We start from the raw sequence: 11661 nt of genomic DNA, 5'->3' as shown, positions 1-11661 counted from the left end.
GTTACATATTACATATTACATATTACATATAAATATAATATAAATACATTAATACATTATTATTATGGGACCATAAAATAAAAAGGACCCAAGACTCTTGTTGATTCACTCTCTGCTTCAATCAGCCATGGCAGCATCACTCACCTTCTCCAAGGTTGTTTCTACTGCTTCTCATTTTTTATTTATTTTTTATTATCTTTTTGTTTCATGATTGTATGATTCTTCAAGTAAAATAATATAATGGGTTCACAGCTTAGAGTGTACCTAGACCTATTTCTGACTTAAATTAGTGTTTTGGGTCTAAAAACTGAAAGGTCAACACCTTTATATTTCTAATCACACCTGGGACTTTTTTATACCAAATTGATGCTAATTTTGTTAGATTCATTTGATCATAATTTGTACATCTAATGATTATATACAAATTTGTTTCTAAACTGACCTTAAAATGCATGTAAATTTTCAAGTTTATATCTTAAGGCCTTTGACCACAAAAGTCAAACGTTATCTTGATCAGATAAATTCTTGCTGAAGCCAATTATATGATTCTTGATGGGATTTTGTAATAAAGATTAAACTTTACATGCTCAAAATGATAAGTACTTATCAACTGAATAAATTTCAAGTTAAAATGCTACTTACTCGTTACTGAATTGTGCTGTGTAATCATTTGTTTTGTGTATCTATAAACGGGTCGAATTACATACATACAGATTCGTTCATGCGCAAGACATTTGCGACCTTTTTCCACCAACAGTACCAATGTTGCCATTGCTGATGATGAGGGGTATGTCATACATATTGCTTTTTTGTATCTATACATGCTTTACTAGTAACAGTTTGTGTGAGGTTTTCGTATAATATGGTTTTTAACAGATATAAGGGACATGGTATGTTGGCACCTTTCACAGCTGGATGGCAAACTACCGAATCAAATCCATTGGTCATCGAAAAATCTGAGGTATTCGATTAGTTTCGTTTGTTAAAAATGTGATCTTTTTCTGCCTAAAAATTAAAGAAGATTTCGTTCGCTTAATTTGTAGGGATCGTATGTATACGATACAAATGGGAAGAAGTATCTTGATGCACTTGCTGGTTTGTGGTGTAATCCTTTAGGTAAGTCTCATATGTTATCTTGACTTACACGGTCAACAAATTGACACTTTGATCTTTTTAAAGACATTTCCTATACGGAGTATATTTTATATTTATACATTTTGATAACGACCGCCTTATTTCTACTTATTGGCCGGAGGTCCACTCGAAAGCAATCTATTTATCCGTCGAATAGAGAGAGGGATGACTTTCTCTAAGTGTTTTCACTTTGGGTGGAGAAATGACTTGTTTTTATTCTCGGATAGGGGAATGATTGTCTACATCTCACCTCCCCAATACACCACTCATGTGGTATTGGGTTTTGTTGTTGTTGTTGTTGTTGTGATAACGACAGCCCTTAAGATGTCGTTAACATGCTTTAAACTGTTGTACATAGCAGGTCACTTATTAATTTAGTGGTGGCAGTTACATGAATGTACAACTGTTTAAAGTGTGTTAATGACTGCACGTTTTAGGCTGTCATAAGCAAGATAATTTATTTTTTTTTTATTTTTTTTAAATTTCTTTTAGGTGGAAACGAGGCTCGGCTTGTTGCTGCTGCAATCAAGCAGCTGAACACTTTACCTTTTTATCATTCATTCTGGAACCGTACCACGAAGCCCTCTTTGGTACAATGAAATCATTTATGAACCAAACGTTATGTTCTATCGAGTTTATGAATTATGATGTCCTTATATTATCATATTTCTATAAAAAATTTTATAGGATCTTGCAAAGGAGCTACTGGGAATGTTTACTGCAAATAAAATGGCAAAAGCCTTTTTCACAAACAGTGGGTCAGATGCAAATGATACTCAGGTTCAGTAACTATTCATTTGATTTTCATTGATTTAATGCTCATAAAATTAAGAATGATCATGCACGTTTTAACGCCTATTTTTTGAAATTTTAGCTGAAAATAAATTGCCTTTTCATTGGTTTTTTTTTATAGGTGAAGCTGGTATGGTACTACAACAATGCACTTGGAAGACCAAATAAGAAGAAAATAATCGCCAGGGCAAAATCGTAATTTGACTTCTTGATAAATTCTTTTACTTGGTTTGTTGTGGCCATTCATTAATACGGAGTAATTAATATACTATGTATGTCTCATCACAGATACCATGGATCAACTCTTGTATCAGCTAGTCTTTCTGGGTATGGCTTCTATAGAATTTGTATTTTGGTTGACTTGTGAAGTCAACCTATCGAATTAATATTATTATTATTATGTTTCCTAAAATCAAACATTTTCCATCTGGATGTTATGTTATAAACATCAACATTTTAAAAAAATGAAAAAAATGGAAGGTAGGATTGGATTCAGTCTTGAATTTAAGGATTAGTCCCTTTGACCATTAAAGTCAAACTGCTAGCTTATTTGTGTGATTTCATTTTCTTTTCAGGCTTCCAGCATTACATCAAAAATTTGATCTGCCAATTCCATTTGTATTGCACACCGATTGTCCCCATTTTTGGCGGTTTCATCTTCCAGGTTCTGTTTGTGTTTCTTTCGTTTAACAAGTACTTAATCGATCAATAATCAAAAGTCAAAACAATGCGATAATCATACTTTGTATTAGGTGAAACCGAAGAAGAGTTCTCAACAAGATTAGCTACCAATTTAGAAAACCTTATTCTCAAAGAAGGACCCGAAACGGTAAGCACATAACTTAACACAATAGTACTAATCATGATTTTAGCAAATACTAATAATAATAATAATTCTTAATTTCTGTCTGTTTGTTTCTAGATAGCTGCATTTATTGCCGAACCCGTAATGGGAGCAGGAGGTGTCATACTCCCTCCAAAAACCTACTTTGAGAAGGTCAAGTTGACTTTTAAGATGAACATCGACTTTAAGCAAAGTTCGGTTACTTATTTTTACATCATAGTGCTTTTCTCTTATGCAGATTCAAGCTGTTGTTAAAAAATATGACATTTTATTCATTGCTGATGAGGTACTTAGATCTTTCATTCTATTCGTATTTCATATTATTAGCTCAACTATGCGATACACTTTAATCTTAGGTTTGCATTTTATTTTTCAGGTAATCTGCGGCTTTGGAAGGCTTGGAACCATGTTTGGTTGTGACAAGTACGATATCAAACCTGATCTTGTTACCATAGCTAAGGTATAACTATAATAATTTCAATAAAAAAAGAAAAATTACAGTAAAAAATAAAATAAAAAATTACAGTGCATCGCACCACTAAAATTATCCGTACACCACTAAACGTGCATTAGAGTGTTGTATGTACAACCCTCTAAAACAGTTTTAGTGGTGAACGGATAAATTTTATTGGTGTACGAATCACCATCTATCTGGAAAAGTTATTGATTCGAAAAGGATAGCTATTAGATTATTCTTGTGATATTTTTAGGCTCTATCGTCAGCATATATGCCGATCGGTGCTGTTCTTGTGAGCCCTGAGGTCTCAGATGTTATACATACTCAAAGCAATGGACTTGGTACAATCACAATCTTTTAGACCTTTTTCACAGAATATAAAAAATTGTTTTAAGAATAATTTTCTTTTTCTGTCATTGTGTTAGGTTCATTTTCTCATGGATTCACGTATTCTGGACACCCTGTTGCATGTGCTGTTGCGCTAGAAACGCTCAAAATATACCAGTACGTTGTTACAATACGTATCAATTATAAAGACCTGTTTTCTTTTCTTAAAATTTCTTAGTAACTTAAAAAGAATACGACAACGAAACCATAAATCTTGATTCTTGATTTGTGAAATATTTACAGAGAGCGAAATATTCTTGAACAAGTAAACCGTATCTCCCCAATGTTTCAAGATGGTATAAAAGCCTTCTCCTCAAGTCCCATAATTGGAGAGGTACATTTGAACTTGTTCATGTTAAATTCTTATGAAAAATTGTGAAATATCACAAAAAAATATATATAATTTTTAGCCTTCGATTCTAAAAGTTTCGCGTTTTCATTTTGTAGAGTCGTGGAATTGGGTTGATTCATGGTACTGAATTTACAGATAACAAGTCACCACACAAATTGTTCCCATTTGAATGGGGTAAGATTGTTAAGCCAGTTTCGAATCACGAGCTTTAAAACTAACAAACTTGTTATTCTTTCGGACTTTTGAATTCGACTGAACATTTCAACGATATTGGAACACAGGAATAGGTGCTTACTTCGGAAAACAATGTGAGAAGCATGGAATGTTGGTTCGGGTTGCTGGTGACAGTATAATGATGTCACCACCGTTCATTATGACATCAAATGAAGTTGATGAGGTTGTTTTTAAACTCAAACAATTGTTGGAAATTTTGTTTCTAATGTGATTCAATTGGTTTGATGTGTTTTTGTTCTTGTGTTATAGTTAGTGAGCAAATATGGGAAGGCATTGAAGGACACTGAAACAAAGGTGGAGGAGCTCAAATCTAAGATGAAGTAGCCATTGGTTTGGAGTCTTAAATTGTATGCATCTTTTGATAAAATGAATATGGATGCAATGATTTGAGTACTAATACACTAGCCTAATTGATATGTGTAAAGAAGTATGTACAGCTTTGAACGGTACAAGTGTCAGAACGCGTGAAATCAGTAAAGAATATTGTATTTGATCGAACCTCAAGATAAATCCGAGTACATCAAGGGTGTTTGGGGGTGTTATGTTATAAGGACGTTATGATCATCATTTGAAAATTCATCATCTTCAAATAAATAACCACCACGTTTCATACATAATGATCAATATGATCATTCATTCATACTCTTGAGACCTTCAATGTAATAGGGCTTATCACTTATGACAGAAGCTAACCCTTGATTGAGGTTATGACATTTTTATTTATAGTGTTCATAAATTAGAATCAAACTTGGGTTGATGGTACCATAAGTTGGATCTCGCTCTCATACCACTCAAGCCAAGCTTCGGTAGTGTTAGATATCATTATGTTATAAAGTGAAATGTGATACTTCATAATTTTTCTCTTTTAGTGACGTGTGAGAAATTTAATATGGTGGTGACATGTGTCAGATTGGCCAAACCTCGTATATGTGTATAGATTAAAATTAGAGTTCCCTTACCTTAAAAGTTCTCATTAGATCCCTTCAATATGTGGTAAGGATCAAGAGAGAACTCTAATTTTCAGAGAACTCTGAGAACTCGGCGGTCGAACAAAAAAAGAGGCGGGCGAACAATTTTCAATCTGGTCATCTACATTCATGTTCTACATTCTTGTTCTACATAACAATTTTTGTTCGACTTAGGCTATTTATTGTTCAAATTGAGCGTTTTTTGTTCGAATTTGAGTTATAGATCAAATTGTTTGAACATACACAAAATTGTTTGAATTCGGCTTTTTTTTTTTCTTTTTAAATCCCGATTTAGAGTTTCGAGTTAGGGTTTAGTGTTTAGATCCCTAAACTCTAAAATCTAAACCGTTCATGTTAAACGCTAAATCTAAACTCTAAACGTTGAAATTTAAACCTTAAACGCTATATCTAAACTCTAAATCCTAAAATCACACAAACATACTGAAAAGTGTAGAACATGAATGTAGAACATGATGTAGAACCGGAACGTAATTCATATGCATCTAAAAATTTTGTTCGACCAGACTAATTTTATTCACCTGCCTCATTTTTTGTTCGACCATCGAATTCTCAGAGTTCTCTCCTCTAAAAAGTTCCCATTGTTTCCCCTTCAATATAGAGTGAGGATTCAAAGAGAACTCTAATTGCCAGAGAACTCTAAGAACTCGATGGTCGAACAAAAAAGAGGCGGGCGAACAATTTTCAGTCTGGTCGAACAAAATTTTAGATGCATATGAAATCCTTTTGTTCTATATTCTTCTACATAGCAATTTTTGTTCGAATTGAGTTTTTTTTTCGAATTGAGCTTTTTTTTTTGTTCGAATTTAGAGTTATAGATCAAATTGTTCGAATTCAATTTTTTTTTTTTCGAATTCAGTTTTTTAGAGTTAGCCAGATTTAAAATTAACCCAATTTATATATACACTTTTAAAACCAAGTGGAAGTTGAGCTGTAATCATGTTCACGACAATCGGACCAAAATGCCAAACTTTAACCCTCCTTCGCCCTCATTTCCTCTTTCGTCTTTTACACTACCAATTTCTCCTACATTCTAAAAAATTATTGTAGTTTCGTTTTTTAAAGTCCTTTTCACTGATATGATTGAATATAAAAATTAAATTACTAGCTGTACCTCAAGGAAGAGTAGAGTCCATTACTATCTCATAGTTTTCGGAAATTACAAAAGAAAAAAAAAAATCACTAACAACGGCATTTAGGGCCGTCGTTAGTCTTCTTTAAAGTTTTATTTTGAGCTGTTACTTAGTGACTTGAATAAGACATTTTTAAAATCGTACAACTAATTTATACACGTTAATGACACTCATTAGGGTTGTCGATAGCAAAATCCAAAGAAATATTGCTAACAATTAAAAGGATTTTACATAGCAATAAGAAAGTGTAATTTCGTTTCTCTTTTTTCCAGTGAAAAATGTAAAAGCATACTTCCTCTTCTTTTCCTTTCTATTCTCTACTCTCTACTATTTTTTTGTTTTTGTTTAATATCATATTATTTTTTGAGATTTAAATTGAAAAATGAGATTTGAGATAGCTCCAATCTTATTCTTAGTCAGCGCAACGTAGATAAAGTGATGGATATATATTCGTTAAAGAAAAAGACATCTGCATATATATGATTTTTTGGTTTCACATTATCTTATTTGATATCTGATACGGAGTATTTAATATTCAATATTACAACTGTCTTTGTCTAATGGAGGTGGGGGATGATTCTAACACACCCTTTTTTGATCCTCACACACCTATTTTAACATTTTACTCTTCTAATAATACTCCATTTCTTTAAATTGGTGTGTGAGGATCAAAAAAGTGTGTGTGAGAATCATCCCCTTGTCTAATTATTGAATAGGAGAAATTATTAATTATTATTTATATTTATATTTTATTATGCTAGTAGTTAATTATAACATGTTAAGGAATTAAGGTAAACATAGTTAAGGATAACATAAATAAAATGTCTTTTATTGACGACGAAAAATATAATCAAATTAATTGACGTCTTTTTCACGTTAATCCAATAATTTTATTTCACATATATTATTATTTTATAATAATATACTAATAATAATAATTATAAAAAGTTAAGGAATTAAGGTGAAAATAGCTAAGGATAACATTTGCATATACTCCCTATTTGATTTTTTCTAATACGGAGTGAGTAACACAACTTCTTTTTCGTCATCAATTTAATTGACAAAAAAAAATGAAAATTTTCCTCCTATGAACGAGTACATTGACTCCCTCGTAGAAGGTAAAACCTCGGGTAATCAAGCCCCCCGAGCGCGAGACCCCTGTACCAGGTGAATTGCGCATTATGCGCACCCTCTAGTTACACTCGTGTTTTAAACAATTTGGCATAGCCAGGAATTGAACTCGGGTTGTGTGCTTTATTAGGCAACTCGGTGGCCACTCAAGCAAGCATCAATGGTTAAAAAAAAATTAAGGTCTAGAATATTTTTTCTTCTCTATCAATGGATTATTTGTTTAGAAAATCTTAATCATGATTGGGCAAGCGGTGAAATGGGTGTGTCGTATCTGATTTGGAAATAACGGAATCAAAATGTTTTCAAGAATAACTCTTGGAAGTTGGAAATCATTGAGTGACATTTGTAGTTATCTAATCCTCAAAGTGCCATTTCATGATTAGGGACATTTAGCAATAGGTTGACTACTCGGTTGTTATTTTGTTTTAAGTTTGAGATGTATGTGGTGAGCTGTTTTCTTGCTAGTTGATGGCATCTTCCTTGTGTAATATGTTCTTTCTAATAAAAGTGATGTTTTAAAAAAAAAAAAAATAATAAAAAATTAAAAATAAAAATTTTTAATCATGATATACTAACGTGAATAGGTGATCGATCTATCTACATATAGTGTACGTATGTATGATTGAGATGGATCCATGAATTATTGCAAATTCAAAATCATTACAAAGATGAACAGTTAGACCCGATAGACATACGTGGGTTCCGAATTTCATATTAGGCATGTAGCCAACTAGTAGATTTAATAATTTTAGACTGATACGGAGAAAATGAAATATTATTTTTTAGTTTAGGGGGTAAAATATTCCATTGCAAACAACGGAATAGTGTGTTTGGATTAAAAAGTATATTGAGGATTACTGATAATAACCTAATTGTTGTTTCAAGTTCGTTTATGCTTCAAACTTTTTATTTAAAATCTGGTTCAATTAAATTCCATTGCTTATAAATGTTTGTTGGTTAACCTATTTTGACTTTTTATATGTTGTTCATCAAACGTACACACACTCATGAGTCAATAATTTATACCAACCAAAACACCACTTGTACTAATATTCCACTTTTTCGTCAATAATTTATATTTTTTTGTTTGCATTTTTTGGTACCACTAGACAGCATAATCTGACCTTTTATTCTTGATCATAATATATTGCACGGAGTATTCTACTACATCTCATTCTTTCTTTTCTTTCCTTGCAGATTCCATATTCCGTTATTGTTACTTGCATGATACATAAACTACGAATGTTACATATATGAATGATTCCCACAAACTAAACAATCATAAGGCTCAATTTAATTAGTTTATAAACCCAAAATTGGCTTAGTAGATTCACAATTTTTGCTTCATTAGAACTTGTGCAGACAGCAGACCCCAACTGATCAAGTAAACATCATACATACATCATATCATACAAGTATATTAAAACATAAACTAAAACTACTCGAATCAAGCATAATATAAAACCAAATTCTTATTAAATGAGGCATAACCATCTCTTAAATCATAAGTAGCAGCAAAAGGGTCTACCAACCCAATATAATCCACAACTTAACATAAAGACACCAAACAACAAGAACACAATTCAAGTAGCAGAGCCATTACAATGGCTTTTATTTAATGCATTACGACACAACCCTTCTTCGATACGGTACTAATAATAGAGCTAGATATACTCCTTTTCTTCATTCTCCTTCTCTTTCCAACTGCCAGATTTCAAAACCGACCTAGGCGAGCCACAGCAGCTCCCATCTTTCTTCACAAACTTCTGGTACACAATCGAGCCTTCACGTCCTAGCTCTTCGTAACTCTTCTCTTCAACACTGTACCCCTCAACATCAATTAAACAAGTCTTCTCAAGCTTCTTCGATGCAACGGCTGCACCCACGGCAATAGAAAATTCACCCGGCTCAAAACAAGACAGAACCCGTTGAACCATCTCCTCAAGACTCTCAGTTTTAAAATCATATCCAACTGCTTCAAAACTAGCGTAACTGAACCCATCTTCAGGGGTAACGTGAATGGTCGAAAAAGCAGCGTCTTCAATAGCGTTCATTGAATACCCGCATGGGTCGAATTCAAAATCGCAGATTTCTGATTTCGGGAGAATCATTCGAATGCCGGATTCGTTAGTCATTGTGACAGCTGAGCTGTTTTCAGTTTTGTAAAAGACGGATGCTTTTTCGCGGTCCAAACTAGTCATGCACATCTCGAGTGTGTACACTTTATCACAAGGGGTAACGGAACCCGCTGAAGCAGAATAAACAAACCATTTCTGAGGCCTATTATCAAACCCGCCCATAACGTAAGCCTTGCTGCTCAAACCGAGCTTTTCAAAATGACCATCGAGCACGGAAACTTCTTCGTTGAAGCTGCGGTGCGGGTAGGATTGAGCACCGGGGAAGATAAAGCTGCCACGTGTGTACCTTACTGACCGGACAGTAAGCGAAATGGATTCAGCCAGCTTCAAAATGGGTGGGATCGAAAGAAGCAGTTTGGTGGTCCCACAGGTTTTGATCACAATCTTGTACGCGAAAACAAATAGACTTGACTCGGATAACACGTATGAGTCGACATGATCGTTTGATAGTGAAGATACAATTGTGCATTCAGCAGGGTTCAAGATCTCATCCAGTTGGGCTTTTGATAAAGCCCGGAGACCTCGCCCTTCAGGGTCAGCAAAAATGCTGGGCTCGAAAAACGTTATTTCGAGCCTCTTCTCGTAACCTTCGAAACCAATAGCAGACATGGCTTTTTACAGAAAACTTAACAGCAATTGAGCAGGTAGAAAAGGAACAGGAACACGAAGAAAAGGAGGAAAAAGGGGTACTAATAATAATATCTAAATAACTAATTTGAAAGCAGTAAATAAAAGCACGTCAGGAGACGTGAGCGGAAACTATAATATGAGAATATCAGGACGGTTTGCGAGCGCACTGCATTAAGAAAAATATAAACACATTGTTAGTATAGAATAAAATGTAGATAAAACATGAATTCGACTATAAAATGTGGAACAGTTATTACGTTTGAGTAAGCAGCAGATCTGAACTTCTTAATTCCTCCGTTTGGGCGAACGTCTTCAATGCTGTAACCTAGGGGAGCTTCATAAAATAAGGATTTACTACTACTACTAGACTTTTTCCCACCTTTAGTCTCCATTAGAACATTCAGTTTTTCCTGTTCAAAAGATTAAAAAAAAAAATCAATGTTACAATCTAATAAATAAGAAAGAAGATGCAACAATGCAGGAAGTTAACCCAAATCCAAAGATATATGATTATATATAAACCTACAATAACAATTAGCTACACTACATAACATATAACATGGCAAAAAACAATGACAATAGTAGCTCAATATACAAGAATAGCTCATAAAAATGAATACTTTAAGTAAAAAATGAAAGCTATGAGCTGATTGCAAGGTCAAGAGTGGTTGATTTAATTAAAATGTAGGGTTCTTCTGTTGAAATAAGGTCAAGCACTAGGTTTTACAACCTCATGAACACAATCTTTAAACCATAAAGCAAGTTATATGCATAAAAACTTTAATCTTTTTACAACTATATTAATATTAATTAAAACTATACAGGTAACAAAGCAAAAAATTAAATCAAAACAAGCATAAACTTCATATGCATCAAAATTGAAAGATGAAGACCTAAAGAAAAACAAGAATCTAAAACAATGAATACAAAAACTAATTATTGAATAATTATTAGCAATAGAAAAAGTATCATGGCGTCAACAATCATTATAATCTGATAAACATTATGATTAATAGAAAAGGTCAATCATTATTCAAATATACACACGTACACAACTTTTTTAAAAAAATAAAATTTTCAACACGATCTATAACAACAAAAGCCATTCCTTCAAAAATGCAAAAAATTCAACAAAATCCGTACAATTCTAGATGAAATGAAAACCCTAGATCCGTACAGGAACTTTAACTTGCATATATACACACAACAGATGCAGATCCATAAATTAAGACCTAAAAAAAACAGATTAACACTTACAATTCAATTTTTTGTATGTTCGACACCTCTTCAACGATCAATTAACAATCTGATCTGCAACAAAACCCTAAATAAATCAGAAATTGAACACAAAATATGTACATCGGTAATGAATAACGGAAAATTAAACTTACAATTATCGATTTAAAAGAATAACGATGATGAATTTGATGATTATAAGAAAAA

General features: G+C 33.0%; 2 protein-coding genes across 2 annotated transcripts; one reads left to right on the top strand and one right to left on the bottom strand.

Annotated features, from left to right (window-relative positions):
• Positions 1–36: 36 nt before the first annotated feature.
• LOC139873597 (gamma aminobutyrate transaminase 3, chloroplastic-like) lies at positions 37–4918 on the top strand. Its single transcript, XM_071861534.1, has 19 exons — positions 37–154; positions 714–787; positions 877–961; positions 1044–1116; positions 1627–1724; positions 1822–1914; positions 2048–2121; positions 2215–2253; positions 2502–2590; positions 2679–2755; positions 2849–2923; positions 3009–3056; positions 3147–3230; positions 3481–3568; positions 3653–3731; positions 3858–3948; positions 4062–4140; positions 4248–4363; positions 4450–4918. The coding sequence occupies exons 1-19, from the start codon at positions 128–130 to the stop codon at positions 4522–4524; spliced, it is 1464 nt and encodes a 487-aa protein (XP_071717635.1). The 5' UTR covers positions 37–127; the 3' UTR covers positions 4525–4918.
• A 3986-nt stretch (positions 4919–8904) lies between these two features.
• Positions 8905–10363, bottom strand: LOC139873633 (S-adenosylmethionine decarboxylase proenzyme-like). Its single transcript, XM_071861572.1, has one exon. The coding sequence runs from the start codon at positions 10195–10197 to the stop codon at positions 9115–9117; it is 1083 nt and encodes a 360-aa protein (XP_071717673.1). The 5' UTR covers positions 10198–10363; the 3' UTR covers positions 8905–9114.
• Between the last annotated feature and the right edge of the window lie 1298 nt (positions 10364–11661).

This window comes from Rutidosis leptorrhynchoides, chromosome 10 (genome assembly GCF_046630445.1).
Source record: "Rutidosis leptorrhynchoides isolate AG116_Rl617_1_P2 chromosome 10, CSIRO_AGI_Rlap_v1, whole genome shotgun sequence".
In the NCBI taxonomy this organism is placed as follows: Eukaryota; Viridiplantae; Streptophyta; class Magnoliopsida; order Asterales; family Asteraceae; genus Rutidosis; species Rutidosis leptorrhynchoides.
Note: the sequence above shows the minus strand (reverse complement) of the source record. Positions and strands in the feature narration are given on the sequence as shown.